The sequence below is a fragment of the Fusarium phalaenopsidis genome (genome assembly GCF_050370095.1).
Source record: "Fusarium phalaenopsidis strain FUZ10S chromosome Unknown contig_32302, whole genome shotgun sequence".
Taxonomy (NCBI): domain Eukaryota; kingdom Fungi; phylum Ascomycota; class Sordariomycetes; order Hypocreales; family Nectriaceae; genus Fusarium; species Fusarium phalaenopsidis.
The window spans coordinates 4,463,198-4,478,377 of NW_028145405.1; the positions used below are offsets into that span (position 1 = coordinate 4,463,198).

A 15,180-nucleotide genomic window follows, 5' to 3' on the forward strand; every position below is an offset into this window, starting at 1 on the left:
CCTTGCATGTACAGACTTGTTGGTTGCACTGCATCCGGGCAGCATCATCACCATCACCATCACCACATAGTCATGCCTCCTTTCACAAGGTTCCCACTCGGCCTATTCTAGAGACCTCTCTCTCCACCTCTTCACTTTAATCAGCCTTGTCGTGGAGTCTCTCCAGTTCAACACGGACTCCCTTGCCCTGCTCTCTACTCCTCAAGGTCGCAGCCGACGCGGCCCGCGCTTCTGCTGTCATGTCACGTCCTAACTCGTCGGGTCGCACGAGCGGCTGCGCTGACCAACAACCAACCATGGGGCAAACGCATGCAAATTATGTCCCGTTCAGGACGAATATACCCAAGAAGAAAAAGTGTTGGGCGGGATAACCTCGTCGTCCACATACGTCGGGTACACTTTTTTTTTTCCTCCTTGCCTCTCTTTTTTTTTTTTTTTTTAATTTCCTTTTTTCCGTTGCGTAGTTGTTCATGTGCCTCGTATCACGAGAACAGAACTTTTTGGATGGATGTGCTCCATGTTACATTCCCACACTGTTTCTCCCCGTCATGAGACTAAACAGCAAGTTACATATCTAGGTAGGTACACAGGTTGACGGCATTTCGACATTGTACATAATCTCTTGAAGTGACTCTGATGAGTCTTGGCATAAAGGTGGTTAAATAGTTGGAATATATTCTCCTAATAGTTTTGAGGAGACCATGATAAACATTCAATAAGAATTTAGAAGAGGTCATGAGCCCCCATCATGTATATCATGCAACGCTTGTTCAATTACTACATGTGACCCAACAAGAGTCACCAAGAAAACAATAACTACACATCCCCAAAACTGGATCAATCATGCAGTGCATCACCAGACAGACTGGGCTACAGACTGGGAGTCCGCCTCACAACACACACTACCTACGCATGCATCATCAGAGAACAGAGGGTATCAGGGCTCATTTGTTTTCAAATAGGCCAATCCATTCCAAAATTCTGCAAAGCTGAATGTGTGTCATCACCGCCTGTCTGTCATGCTGCGTCCGCAGTCTTGATTCCAATCTGGATCATCATCCCTATATGTCATTGCCTCTTCCCCCTCCCCTCCAATTCCCTTCCGTCCCCTTCCTTCGCCAACCCCCCATCGCTATAGTACAAGTCAGCTATTACAATGCCCCGTATCTTATTCTTTTGTTTTTTTCTCTCCTCCCCCTTGGTTGTTCCTCGAATGCCCATCTGGCCCTTCTCGGAATTCCATCCAGCTTCCTCCGCCCTCGCCGTGGTTTTCTGATTTTTCTTGTATAGTCTGTACCAACTTCTTTTGCGGGTCTATGATGCTGAAAGAAAACCCCCCTGACCAAAGAACCATGCGGGAAAAAAATGAAATGACAACCTGTGCCACGTTTGCATTATTCAATCAAAAAATTATTCGTTTGACGGCGAGTTGGGAGAACTGCTCCGTCTGTGTTAGCCCATCGTCTCGGCGCTCCTCCCCGGTCAAGCTGATCAACTCACTACTGGTTTCCAGAAGATCCCGGACCAGGTGTACGAGGAGAGAAAGCAGGTGACGTGGGCGAGTAGCTTGGGCTGGTTGGCGACTGCTGCGCACCAGGGCTCCTCTGGTACGGGCTTGTTGGCGAGTAGGCCTCGGGAGACGTAGGAGACCACGTAGGAGATGCCGGTGAGTACGACGGCGAGGTAGTTCCGCCTGCGTGGATGTTGGGCGACGCTGGGCTGTAGTTGGGGCTTGCCGGCGAGTAGTTGGGAGACGTGGGAGAGTTGAACTGCGCCGGCGATGTGGGCGAGTAGTGTCGAGGCGACGACGGCGAAGCAGGTGAGTAGTTCGGCGACGACGGGCTGTAGTTGGGGCTCGCGGGGCTTGTCGGCCGCACCATGGGCGACGTAGGCGAGAACGAAGGCGATGACGGGCTGAACGAAGGCGATGTGGCATACCGACCCATGCCACCATCCACAAGAGGCGATGTGGGCGAGTAGGCATTGGGTGACGTTGGCGAGTAGCCTCCTCCGGGTCCGAATGGCGACGTTGGCGATGTGGTGAAGGGGCTGGTTCCTCCGCGCATCGCGTACGGGCTCATCGCAGTCGATCCACCAAAGCCGTACTCAGTGTTGCCGAAGCCAGCAGGAGTATCCGATCCAGCACCCTGGATAGGAGAGAAGTTACCAGCTGCTGGCGAGCTGAGGCTGAGGTAGCCCGAGTCAGCCATGGGAGAGCCTGTGTCGTATGGCGTTGCTGCTCCCTCGCTCTCTCCTCCCTTGACAGGCATACCAGGCATCAAGCCCATGCGAGAGTTGTCCGAGATGACAGTCTCGAGCATCTTGGGGTCCAGAAGGACATCAAAGTTGCCTGTGCCCATTGGCGCCATCTGGCCCAGCATGACGTTCTCCGAGATACCACGGCAGTCATCCAGCTCGCCTGACGCAGCAGCCTCGAGCAGAATCTCGACCGTCTCCTCGAAGGAACAACGCATCAGAGCACCAGTGTCAGCGCGGTTGATACCGTGTCGGGTGACAGCCGAGATGGAACCTCTGTACGTCATGACATCTGTCAGTAGGGCAATGTGACGATGGTTGACGTAGGAACCGTCGAAAGCCAACACGTTGGTCAACTCCTTCACCAGCGCAGAACGAGCCGCCTCGATACCAAACACCTCAACCACTTGCCACAGGTCGTTGGTGTATGTCCGGGTCGCATCAACGCCGTCAACTGCCAGCACATCACGCAGCGCCGAACCACTCGTATCCAGGTACCACTGGGTGCATCGTGGGTCGTCCTTGATGGCAAGCAGTGCTCCATCGGGGCTCTCGACGAGTCTGGTTCCCTTGGTAAGGAAAGCACGCTCGACGCCGTTGACGCCACGAAGAGTGAGCGTATCCAGAAGATGCGCCTCCAGTCGCTTCAGCATGACATCATCCTCCATTCGGCCATCGCCATCTTCGTCCTTGTCACCAGCAGAGACAGTTCGGATGCGGATAACCTGCTCGTCGGCGTTGTTGTCACTGAAGATGACAGCCAGATCAGTGGGATACTCCTCTTTGATGCGCTGAGCGACGTCATCGATCCTGATCTCTTTATCGAGCAGCTTCTGTCGATCAAGCGTGATACGCAGAAGCCATCGCGACTGTTGGTCGATGCTGACCTGCGTGTCATCAGGAATCATGAAGTAAGACTCGACCATGTCCATATCTTCAGGAATGTTGGTCGACTGGATATCGGGGTCGTAGTAGATCTCGGTAACCGCTGTCACAGAGCGAAGGTTGGTGTATTCCACCATGCTTCGGAGCTTCTTGGCCTGTTCCTGTCGAGCAAGCGGTGTGTTGAGATACACAGCCATGCTAGGCGTCTTGATGTTCTTGGCCAGGTTGAGAATTTCCTTGAGACGGGGCACACCCAGGGTGACGTTCTTGGAAGACACACCAGCGAAATGGAACGTGTTCAGTGTCATCTGAGTAGCAGGCTCACCGATAGACTGAGCAGCCAAAACACCAACCATTTCGCCAGGGCTGACAAAGGCCCGATCCCATCGGTTCCGAAGCTCGCCGATGACATGGTCGAATGCGAGCTTGTTCAGGCGATGCTCCTTGACCACTTCCTTGAATGCCAGACGAGAGCGCAGCAGGCCCTTGAAGAGAATGGTGGCATTCGCATCTGCCTCCTGGGAGATCGGGTCGGTACCGCGAACAATCTTCATATGGTCAAGCATGTTTTGCACGGCAGGGATAACGTCAGAGGGTCGCAGGTTGCTGCGATCGTTGGCCTTGACGTTAAACACACGCTTGGCCGATTCGATGATTCGAGTAATGTTGAGCGGCAGCTGCATCATTTCCTCGTTCATCTTGGCTTTGTTGATCTGTCGGATCACCCGACGGTCCTTGAGCAAAGCCTCCCACTCGGTATCGAGAAGGGCCATCGAAGGCCTATCGCCAGTCAACTCGTTACCGAATTCGTAGTCTTGCTTGAACCACTCGGGGGGGTTGGCAAGATCCAGGCGGTACTTGGCCTTGAAGGCAGCATTGGACATGTTGAGGATCCCCAGCTTCTGCTTCTCGATGCACATAGCATCCAGACCATCTTCGCCGTAAAGGAACTGCACAACATCGCCCAGTGAGTTTCGGACGGTTCCATCGTAGCGCGCAGACAGGTCTTCTAGGGCCTTGACCAGTCGTCGTTGAATATAACCAGTCTCGGCAGTCTTGACCGCAGTATCAATGAGACCTTCTCGACCAGCCATGGCGTGGAAGAAAAACTCGGAAGGAGTCAGACCACGAAGGTACGAGTTCTCGACGAAGCCACGGGCTTCGGGCGAGTAATCATCCTTGGTGAAATGGGGCAGTGTGCGATACTTGAATCCGAAGGGAATACGCTTGCCTTCGACAATCTGCTGACCCACAAGCGCAGTCATCTGGGAGATGTTGATAGATGAACCCTTGGAACCTGATGAAGCCATGGTGACGGCGTTGTTGGAATCCTTCAAACTCTTCTGTGTCGTAGTACCGGCCTTGTCACGAGCCTGGTTCAGAGCCATCGAGACCTTGTTTTCGAATGTTGCTCGGACATTCATACCAGGGAGAGCCTCAAGCTCGTTGGCAGTGGCCATGGCGGTGAGGCGAGCGACTTCAGCCTTCTCCTCATCAATGTGCACCTGAACCTTCTCAATGGTTGCCTTGTCGGGAATCGTGTCACCGATACCGATACTGTGACCGTTGTTAAGCAACCAGTATGTCACAACCTGCTGAACACCGTTCAAGAATGCCATGGCACCCTCAGCTCCCAGCTCGTTGTAGCTAATGTGGACAATACCACCAGCCGCCGCACCAACGATCTTCTTGGTGGGAAGTCCGTACATGAGTTGACCAGCTTGAATTAGAATGCCCTCGTCCTTAAGGGGGGCATCCTCCTTCTTGTCGTTGCCGTTGTGGAGGGTCACTTCCTTAGGGATGACCATGCTGATGAGCTGCTTGCCAGTCCACCGAGGGCGGGGCTTGAGAATGGCTGGTTGAGGAATGACACCATCCCAGTTAGGAACCCAGAGCATGCTGTTCATGATCTGCTCCTTGGTGAGGAAAGTGTCTCGACGGCAGAGCTTGTAAACTCCAGCAAGCGAGTCCTGGACAATACCCATGAGGGGACCGTTCTTCTGGGGTGAAACAATGTTGAGAGGCACCAGGCAGAGCTCTTTGACTTCGGCGCGTGTCTCTTCGCTCTGAGGAACGTGCAGGTTCATCTCGTCACCATCGAAATCGGCGTTGTAAGGAGATGTGACAGACAGGTTCAGACGGAAGGTAGAGTACGGCATGACGCGGACACGATGTCCCATCATGGATTCCTTGTGCAGAGAGGGCTGACGGTTGAAGATAATATAGTCACCATCAATCAAATGACGCTCGACCTTCCAGCCGTACTCAAGAGAAATAGCACCTGCGCGGCGGTGGTGCCGCAGATCAATTCGTTGACCATCTGCTCGAATGACGTACTTGGCACCGGGGTGCTCGTTCGGGCCGTTCTCGACATACTGATGCAGCCGACCGATGTTGTAAGGTGTGACAGTTTCGGGGTAGGTAAGAGTTCGAGCGATGCTGCGAGGGACACCGACTTCGTGAAGTGAAAGGTTGGCATCACCAGTGATGACAGTACGTGCCGAAAAGTCGACACGCTTACCCATCAGGTTACCTCGCAGACGACCTTCCTTGCCCTTCAGACGTGCTCGGATGGCTTTGACGGGACGTCCACTCTTCTGCAGAGCGCGAGGCTGTCCAGCAATATCATTGTCCATGTAGGTGGCAACATGATACTGCAGCAGTTCCTCGAAGTCCCTGGCAATGTGTGCAGGTGATCCTTCACGGATGGCCTGCTTGACATTTCCGTTGGCACGGATAATATCACCCAGCTTGTACGTCAAATCATCTTCGTTGCGCATGCCGGTGCCGGTGCCGTCCATGGAGATACTGGGTCGGACGGGAGGCGGGGGCACAGGAAGAACGGTGAGGACCATCCACTCGGGGCGGGCGTAGTCCGAGTTGAGACCCATGTCCCGGAGGTCTTCCTCGGTGATTCGCCTCAAGATGTTGTGAGCCATCTCGGGAGTGATGGGCGTCGTCTCTCGTCGCTTGCCTCCTCCCTCCTCCACAACATCGAAAGCGGCCTTGAGCTGCAGAGCGGCCTGTCGGACATTGGGCTGCACGTTGCCGCAACCGCCATGGCCTTCCACGGGACCCAACTTCATGCCTGGGGCGAATTCCTCATCCTTCTGCTTTGGTTCGTCGTTGTCACATCTTCTCTTCTTTTTACAGACTTCCCAGACGCGACTGAAGCGAACTTTGGGATCTCGAGTGGCGATAGCTGCGGCGAACTCGGGATCTCTCTGAGAGGACGAGGTTAGCATCAAAGGGTTAAAGAGCAGAGCTTTATGCAGTGAGACCAACAGTATCGGCTAACACTTTGCTACAGTTGTGGCAGACAATCTCCAGAATCTTCTTCACCTTCTTGATGAAGCCGGGGTGGTAGACGGGTTTCGCGAGTTCGATATGGCCGAAGTGACCAGGGCACTCGCCCATAGCTTGAGTGCAGGTCTTGCATCGGAATTGTCGATCGATGGATCCGAGGAGCGGGTCATTAAGGCCACCGTCGCGGGGCTTGGTCTTGTTCTCCTCCATGGTCTCAGGGTAGAGGATGTGGCAGACACTCATGTTCTTGATCTCCTCGGGGGACATCAGTCCGAACTGAATCTCTTCCACTGTCTTGAGCGGAGCGCTCGAGTGGGTGAAGATGAGGTTCGCCATGGTGGCGACTGGCGGTGGCTCTGACGTGAACGGAAAAGGAGCGTGAAGCGAGAGCGGAGGTCAGAACGCGCGCCAGAGAGCAAAGGAACGCGAAAAAGTCGAAGAAAATGGGAGAAAACTGCGACAGGGCAAGTATTGTACCGCGCAAGGTCGCAAAATCGATGGCAGAAGCCTTCAGATACGATTGCTGGATGGCGCTGAGCAGCAACGCCTGTCCTGGCCGACGGCCCAGGAGAACCTCAGGCTGGTCTCCCCCGTCGCCGCCACCTCGAAAGTCGCAAGGAATCGAAAAATCGCGGTCGGCGATGTCGTCGGTCGGTCGTGATCGGTCGGGAAGCTGCTTCGATGCGATGCGCGCGATGCCCGACGCGCGCTGTGATGAAGTTGTGCGATGGGCAAAAGTTTGTCGTGGATGAAGCGAGAAGGTCGGGGGAAGCCTGAAAGATTCTGGACTTGAGGCGGCTGGCGGACGAGCGATGGCGCTAAGCCATTTTAGGATGTTTGAGCTTTGTCGGTGTTGCCTGAGGCTTGGGAGAGGCTAAGTACCTCTACTTTGGTGCACGCTCTTTCATGCTGACTAAATTGCGGTGGAGACAGCTGCAACGCGTTTTGATGAGCCAGTCGCGCTGATTTTTTCGGTTCATCAGAGGCTGCACCCGCTGGCCCAAGTAGCTCTACTTTCATCGTTCCATAATCACCCTCCTCTGACGTTGCACCGGTGACTCAGCTCCGGCTCAATGCCTTCCAATCAATTCATGCGTGTTCAGCAACGTCGCGTAGCCATAGGCAGCAGATGTTCAAGATTCGATTGCGCCGCAAAGCGACGTTTTTTAGAGTCAAATTCATGTCAGGACCGGCAATGCCTCGTTCTCATGAAGTCGGTGACTTTTGCGCCATGCAGCTCTAGCTTTATCGCAATGCGACAAAGGCCACCCTGGCTCTTTGTCGCGTCCAACTCTCCCCTCCAGATCCTTTGTCCAACGCCGTCGCCGCATTCAGCGCTTTCGGCTTCTAGAGGCCTTGGTCGCTGTCTTCTTTACAGGTACCTTTTCATCCAAGTCGCTCTGACCCTCTCCAGGACTCCTACGTCTCATGGTGCCGGTCGACACGGCGATAAATTCATCCTCGCTGTCGCTCTCGCCCAGGTTGAACAGGATGGGCATGCGAAAACTCTCTCCTTCGTCCAGGGCCTTGGATCGATCCAATGTCAAGACGTCAACCTCCTCGTCCTCGGCATCGAGTCGCCGTCGATGGATTTCCTCTTGTGCATAAATATCGAACTCGTCCTCCCGCTCGATGTACTCGACATTTTCCTCCACCTCTGCAAAGTCCGGCGCCAGCGCAGACCACTTCTGTGGGCTGATTACAGACCATATATATATCCGGCCCGTTTCCAAGCCGCATGCGGCCAAGAGAGCGCGAGTTGGGTGCCACTCGATAACGCCCTGTTCTTCTTTGGGGTCCTTCAGCATACACACCAGACTGCCGTGATTGCGTTCCCAGACGTAGAGCTCGTGGTTGTTATACGTCGAGGCTGCCACGTATTCTCCGGTTGCACTGAAAGTGACGTGGTTCCATGACAACTTATTGACAACATCTTGAAATTTGTGCTCCAGGGGGATCTGTAATGTATCAAGATCCAGGTTTTCGACCGACAGATTAGGGACTCGAAATGTCCGGATAATTCGATCTTGCGAGTTGACCAGCAGCTCGCGGCCCGATCCTGTCATCCGCATCGTAGTAATAGCTCCTGAGCATATCTTGGCGGAGAATATAATCTCGTAGGACTTGGCGTCAATGATGTTCAGTTTGCCTTTGTTCGTTCCGGCGAGGATGTGGTCTCCAGTAATGCTCCAGATGGCACATGTGGTCATTTGCTTGGCATCCTCCTTTGCTTGCTTCTCTCTGAGAGCTGCGTCGCCGTCGGTATTCGATCGCTTCGGGGCAGAAGGGAGGATGTGTTTGATGTCGACGGGCTCGGAAACATCGACAAGGACAGGCTGCTCCTCAAAGAGCGCTGCCACGAATTGCAAGCTGTCGCATGTCAGCGATCGCACGTACGGCGGTTCAACGCGCACTTACTGATTCCATGGATGAAGCTCGGCCATGTACGCGGGAGCGCGAAAGCGAACCTCGCGCAGTCTCTTGCCGTCCTGGAGATCCCAAAGGATTGCTTTCCATCCTTGACAGGTTGTGAGGAGGTATTGGCCACACCTTGACCAACTAAGAAACGTGATGCTCTTATTATGGCCTCTCAGCTTCCTCGCGACACCCATAGTTTCGAGGTCCCAGACTACCACGGTGCCATCGACTCGACCGGAAGCAAGGTAATCGCCCTTGCGGTTGAAGCGCAGAGTAGTCGCATGTCCAGAGCGGATTGTATTGGTGATGTTTTCTGGGTAATCTTGAAGAAGATAGTCGTCAGATAGCAGGAGATTCATGATGAGGCGACGCTGGGCCTGGGCGTCAGAGGATAGCTGTTGAATTAAGCTTGTCGCGTTCCATGGAGGGGGAGGTTAGGTTGCGAGCGTCTCCAAAAATCGGCTTCAGCCGCGTTGGAAGCAGGTCCAGATCTGCAAGGCTACAGCTGCCCCAGAGCCCACTCTTGGCCCAACACGCCCTGGTGTGCAAGCAACAACAGACTCTGTACCTTCTCCACACGGCCTGAACTGCACTAACAATTCTCACAAAGCCCCTCTGATTCACAAACACCAGACAACATCAAGTGTGAGACTCTCCGCCAACACTCGTTTACCTGCGCTGGACTCCGGCCCAGAGACTCGCAAAGATGGCAAACTCCAAGTGAGTTTTGAATCTGTACATTTTTTCCAAGAGTTTCCTGTATCTAATACCTTGCAAGATTCGAGTACGTCCGTACTTTTGAGACGACGGATGCTCTACTGCCCAACACATGGATTGTGGTTCGAGTAGACGGGAGAGGGTTCACGAAGTATACTCCACATGACTTCCAATACCTAGTACATTGCTCATGATGAAAAGGATGTGTGCCAAGTATGGTTTTGAAAAGCCAAATGACCGAAGAGCCTTAGATCTCATGAACACGGCCGCCAAGGCGGTTGTGACTGAGCTGCCCGAAATCACCATCGCCTACGGTGTCAGTGACGAATACAGGTTCATTCCCACAAATCTCTCTTATCATTTCCCTGCTAACAATTTTGACAGCTTTGTCTTTCACAAGGCATGCACTCTGTTTGAGAGGAGAGCCAGGTACATGGTTTGCCGACACTTACAGACCTAGCTAACATCCGTCTTAGCAAACTTGTCAGCACTGTTGTCTCTACCTTCACGGCCAACTATGTCTTTTCGTGGTCGACCCATTTCCCCGATACCCCTCTATCTTCACCGCTTCCAACCTTTGATGGCCGAGCCGTTTGTTACCCCAGTGTTCAGAATCTCCGGGATTATATGAGCTGGCGACAAGTAGACTGTGAGCGTTCAGCTAGCATTACATGGTCGATATATCTCTAACGAAGTAGGCCACATCAACAACCTGTACAACACAACATTCTGGTCTCTAATTCAACTTGGAGGCTTGGACAACAAGGAAGCCGAGAGGACTCTTGCTGTAAGCGGATCGCCCCTGAATGATTGGCACACTAACATCCTCCACAGGGCACCCTGGCAGCCGACAAGAATGAGATCCTCTTCTCACGGTTCTCGATCAACTACAACAATGAGCCCGAGATTTTCAAAAAGGGCAGCGTCATCTTCCGTGATGTTAGTTTAGAGACTACGTCTCAAGGACAATGCTAACATCTCTACAGTACGAGCTGGTCGATCCCAACTCGCACAACATCACGCAAACCATCGACGCTCAGGCAGAGCCGGTTCAACAGTCCAAGTCCCAAAAGGAGAAGGACAAGAAGAGCCGGGCCAAGGCGCGGGTCGTCGTGGAGCACCTCGACATCATCAAGGACGACTTTTGGGATCGAAGACCCTGGCTCCTTTCCAACAAGCCAGGCAAGATTCCAAAGGAGACGTAAAATATACATCTATAGGGGTATCATCCAAAAAAAAAAAACCTTTGATCGACCTAAACTCCGCAAAGATGCTTTCGCTGTGTATATGTTGCCAAACTCCAAATCTCCATGCGCCCTTTTATTTCGCAGCCTCCTTCGCTCTTTGTCTCCTCTTCTCCTCCTTCCTAGCTCGTCGTCGGCGCTTCTCTTCGTCTGCGTCGCTCGAGTCTGTCGATGACTTGGCTGACCGTGACGACTTTCTCGACTTGGATTTGCGCTCTCGGCGCGCGGCCTTCTCCAAGGCGCGCTCCTCCTTGCGCTTTCTCTTGGCTTCCTTTCGCGCCCTTCTCTCTTCCTTTGTTTCTTTTCGAGGCTTGCTGCCATTGACCTTCTCAGTGTCTTGTTGGTCGCTAGTATCGTCTGAGGAGGAATCTGTGCTCGAGTCCTTGATCTCGAGCTTGTCTATGGTGCCCTCGAGGAATCCTCCTCGTACAAAAGACGAGTAGACCGAGTATTTGCCAAGATTCTTGTCGATAACGTTGAGCTTGCCAGTCGTGATTGTCTGAACCACCTTTCCTTTCTTTGAGGTGTCGAGGCCCTTGAGCTGCTCGTCGAATGCGTTCATCCACCATTGGTCGCTTGTAAAGTGTTGCTTTTGACCCAATCCTTGCGTGTTGTCTTTGCGATTGAGCAGTAGGGGTTTCGCGAGTCCGATTGAGTCGTCGGTTTTATGGAGGGAGTGACCAGTTCCTCGCCACCCCTGGGAGGAGAGGAGCGCGTGGGCGTTCATCGTGACGGTTTCGATGCGGTTGAATATTGCGACGAGTTGTCAGGTGGTGTCGACCTCGAAGTTCATAGAAAATGGACTGAGCAAAAGCTGGATGGTCAAGGAAACTCAACTTTCGAGGGTCCAGACTAGGAATTTTTTTAGCGGGGCTGGGATCTTATCGTGCAGGTTGGCTTATCAGCATGTCACGACGAATTACCCTAGAGCTTCGAAGGGACGCGGATCAAGAAACGAACTGAGAAGTTCTGCGACCACATGCAGGGCACTACGATATAAAAAGAAATAGGAACGATAAATTTGAAGGCCATTTGTCCCAGTATCAAGCAAATAATATTCCATAACCCTTGATCTGCAGCTCATTGTCCTTCGCAACGATGATGCCCACCGTCCTGTTAACCCGAGCTTTTACCATCCCTCCTACCAAAAACAATCCCGTCATGGCGTCTACCCTCCCTCTTTCTTGGAAGTGGAGATGGATGTGGAGGGGAAGAAGTTGCGGGAACGGGCATTTATATTCCTATGGTGTGAGTGTGTGATTCACGGACTCACGAAATCAGTGGGATATGGAAGATGTTGAAAAGGGGTGAGTTTATGCTTCCCACACTGAAACTAAAAGATTCCTCGATGCCCCTATCCGTATTTGTCCATCTAGTTGGTCCAACTCTCTCAGTTTATCATCATCTAACTGCTTATTTCGAACTCCCATCGGTATCGTAGTTAACCATGACGATGCCCCCGAACTCTTCGTCGTCGGATTTGTTTGACTCTGGTGTCCAGGGTCGGTCTTGCTTCCATGCCCATGATGATAGATCTTCGTCTGTAGGCTCTGTCGGGCGTCTTGGCAGGGGAGGATTAGCTTCCCTTTGAGTCTCGGTTGGGCGACGAGGCAGACTGGGCGCTGCCTCCTGCTTTGGCTTTTCTTCGTTGGCCGTAGGACGTCGAGGGAGCTTCGGCGCGGGCTCCTCGTCATCATGGTTGGCTGGACGCCGAGGAAGAGGAGGGTTTTGAGGCTCAGGGTCCTTGGACTGCTTGTCCTGGACTGGAGGCTGTGAGGGAGACACAAGGCCGGGCGGGGAGATGTTGAGCCCACGGAGATCACTCGCAATCTCCTCCTGGCGAGGCGACTGAGAACTCTTCCGTTCCTCATATGCCGGCGCTCCATCAAAGTTGAGCAAGTCACCCTCGGCCTGGTGGTCCTTCATCTTGATAAGGTCATCCTTCTCAATCTCCGCTGCCGCCTTGACGCCCACGAATCCACACTTTCGAAGAATCTCACCAGTGAGGTCCGGATAGCGCAGATGGCCGCTGACGGATTCGCTCAAGTCAAGATTCTCGATTCCTTCGACATCTGGGATCGCTTGCAAGCCGGCAACTCCCATAGAGAGACTATGTGCGCGGTAGACAAAACCGAGGATAAGATCGTTCTCAGAGAACACGTTAAAGATTTTCCCAGAGACGACAGTGCGAAGCGTGCGCCAGTGACCGGGTGCCGAAGGTGCGGGCGCTCCAATCAGGACAACAGTGTCGACGAGTCCAAAGGCGTGGCGCTCGGCAAGGGACTGTAAGCAAGCATGGATAGCCGTGGCACCAAGGGAGTAGCCAACAAGTGTTACAGGCCGCTCGCCTTGAACCTTGTTGATGAGGGCATCAGCTAGGAGCTGGCCAGCCTTGCGAGACCGGTTGTAGGCGTGGTTAAAGGGGTTGTCAACATTGGAAGCGGCAGCGAGCAACTGGATGGGCCAGAGGGCGGCAAGGAGAGTTGCGAGGACGGTTCGCTTCAGGATCTCAAGCTTGAGCTTCTTCCAGGCAAACGACTCGACCAGGGTACGTAGTGCATGTCCGAGGGCAATAAGAGTCTTCATCTCATATCGGAGGGCAAACACCTCGCTATCGTCACTCATAATGCGCCATGGCTTGGTGACATCTTGCTCAGAGTGAAGCCAGCCGTTGATACCAATGGTGACACGGAGGCGGCGTTCTTGCTCGTCTTGCGGGTTTTCAGCGTTGAATACCTCGCCCCATTCTTCCTTCAGAGGGATGAACCGGAAATCTTCAACTTCCTTGGCGTACTTGTCCATCATCTCACCCTAATCCACTGTCTTAGTAGTTATCAAGAGGAAATGCCTGGGAACATACCGTCATCTTGGCACCGTATGCGCCAAATAGAGCGCCAACAAGGGCACCGTTCATCCAGAAGATGCCGAGGAAGCTGGCAACACCTCCCAAGCCTACACCACCCATGATACTACCGACAGCACCGGCAACCAAGGGGGCAGCCAGGCCGCCAGTTACACCAATAACTGCCGCGCCAGCCACGGAAGCGAGGCCAACCTTCCAGAATCTGTTAAACTTGTTATCCTGTCTGCGCTTGGCTGCTTCAGCCTCGGCAGACATGACCTCTTTCTGCTTATCCCCATTCTTAGAAGACTCGAGAAGGGCCTTGGCGATTTCAATCTCTTCGTTGATGATAAAGGACTGTGAGAGCTCCAGTGAGGAGGCAAGATAGAGTGCCAGAGCTCGTGTGTGAGCCGAATACTTGCCCGTGGATAGGATGAGAAGCAAGATGCATGAAAGAGCTTCCTTCCTATCCTCAGATGGGATAGTTGTCAGTCTCGTTGGGATGGGGTGGTACAAGGCCTGGAGTGAGGTGACATCCTCCAACTTGTCGATCTTGGTCTCCCCAAAACTGATGAGATTCTCGCCTTCTTCAGGCGTGTCGAGCTTCTTTTGCTCCAGTGCCTGCTGGTGCTTGCGTCTCTCTTCCTGGATTTTCTGATCATCCTTGACACGGATAATCTCTTCAAGTTTAGGCATAAACTCCCGTTTCCATTCTGCCAGGTGCTTCAGTGCGGCCCTCTGGATGCGTAGAGACTGGGCTGATCTGTTTGGCTGCTGGACGCGCGTCTCGGGATCTTCGTCCCTAGGTGTTGAAGGTCCACTCTCATCACGAGGGGTAGACAGAACAGGGCCCAGCTCATCATCAGCAACGTCGAGCTGGGAGCTCATAAAATCGGTGATTTCATTGACGAGCTTCCAGAGAGCTTGGCGTCGTGCGGGGTTGAGGCTGATGACGATCTGTCGTGGATCCGAGCATGTTGGGGCCATCGTGATATCGGCTCGTTCCCCGGGAACGGTGGAGATGGTGTTGAAGTAAAGTTACGATGTCAGTGGGAGGGTCTTCTAGCTTGATATCGAACAAGACAGCTGGCTTCGCAACAAACAAGAGTTACGTTGCGAGATCGAGTGGTGACATTCCCTCCAAGCTGTCGCTATTGGTCCGTGGGTGTGCAGGGTGTGTGATCCCTCACTCTCTGCCTAGCGGCGTCGACTGTCCCCTGAAACGCAGGGGCCTCGAGCTGAATTGTCGGGCGATGGGAGATATGGAAGATGATACTGTGATGTTCTTGGCCTTCTGCTGTATTGGTTGGACGGGGTTGGAGGGGTTGGAGGGAGGTGCCTGTCCCTCGTCACGTGCGATGTATCAAGATATGTCAGCGGTGGAACAAGAATCAGTTCTTGGAACGCTGGCTAGGATATTCAGATGTGGCCGAGGTTTTTGGTTTAAGATAAGTCTCGATCGAGCTCCCCTTTACGTGTCTTATACGAGCTGTTGGTCCTCGATTAATTCCT

At 53.3% G+C, this 15,180-nt stretch overlaps 5 protein-coding genes across 5 annotated transcripts; 1 reads left to right on the top strand and 4 right to left on the bottom strand.

The window, feature by feature from the left end:
• Positions 1 to 1,410: 1,410 nt before the first annotated feature.
• Positions 1,411 to 6,783, bottom strand: LRP88_08730 (DNA-directed RNA polymerase II subunit RPB1; the record flags this gene model as incomplete). The annotated part of the gene is made up of 3 exons (XM_083245231.1): positions 1,411 to 1,438; positions 1,501 to 6,365; positions 6,427 to 6,783. 3 exons carry the CDS (start codon positions 6,781 to 6,783, stop codon positions 1,411 to 1,413), a joined length of 5,250 nt encoding a protein of 1,749 aa, XP_083099725.1.
• A 995-nt stretch (positions 6,784 to 7,778) lies between these two features.
• LRP88_08731 (WD40-repeat-containing domain protein) lies at positions 7,779 to 9,224 on the bottom strand (the record flags this gene model as incomplete). Its single annotated transcript, XM_083245232.1, has 2 exons — positions 7,779 to 8,817; positions 8,866 to 9,224. 2 exons carry the CDS (start codon positions 9,222 to 9,224, stop codon positions 7,779 to 7,781), a joined length of 1,398 nt encoding a protein of 465 aa, XP_083099726.1.
• A 347-nt stretch (positions 9,225 to 9,571) lies between these two features.
• LRP88_08732 (tRNA(His) guanylyltransferase) lies at positions 9,572 to 10,787 on the top strand (the record flags this gene model as incomplete). The annotated part of the gene is made up of 8 exons (XM_083245233.1): positions 9,572 to 9,585; positions 9,644 to 9,733; positions 9,784 to 9,915; positions 9,967 to 10,011; positions 10,059 to 10,231; positions 10,281 to 10,369; positions 10,417 to 10,521; positions 10,569 to 10,787. 8 exons carry the CDS (start codon positions 9,572 to 9,574, stop codon positions 10,785 to 10,787), a joined length of 867 nt encoding a protein of 288 aa, XP_083099727.1.
• A 115-nt stretch (positions 10,788 to 10,902) lies between these two features.
• LRP88_08733 (uncharacterized protein) lies at positions 10,903 to 11,553 on the bottom strand (the record flags this gene model as incomplete). The annotated part of the gene is made up of 1 exon (XM_083245234.1): positions 10,903 to 11,553. One exon carries the CDS (start codon positions 11,551 to 11,553, stop codon positions 10,903 to 10,905), a length of 651 nt encoding a protein of 216 aa, XP_083099728.1.
• Positions 11,554 to 12,239: 686 nt separating this feature from the next.
• LRP88_08734 (uncharacterized protein) lies at positions 12,240 to 14,655 on the bottom strand (the record flags this gene model as incomplete). Its single annotated transcript, XM_083245235.1, has 2 exons — positions 12,240 to 13,532; positions 13,768 to 14,655. 2 exons carry the CDS (start codon positions 14,653 to 14,655, stop codon positions 12,240 to 12,242), a joined length of 2,181 nt encoding a protein of 726 aa, XP_083099729.1.
• Between the last annotated feature and the right edge of the window lie 525 nt (positions 14,656 to 15,180).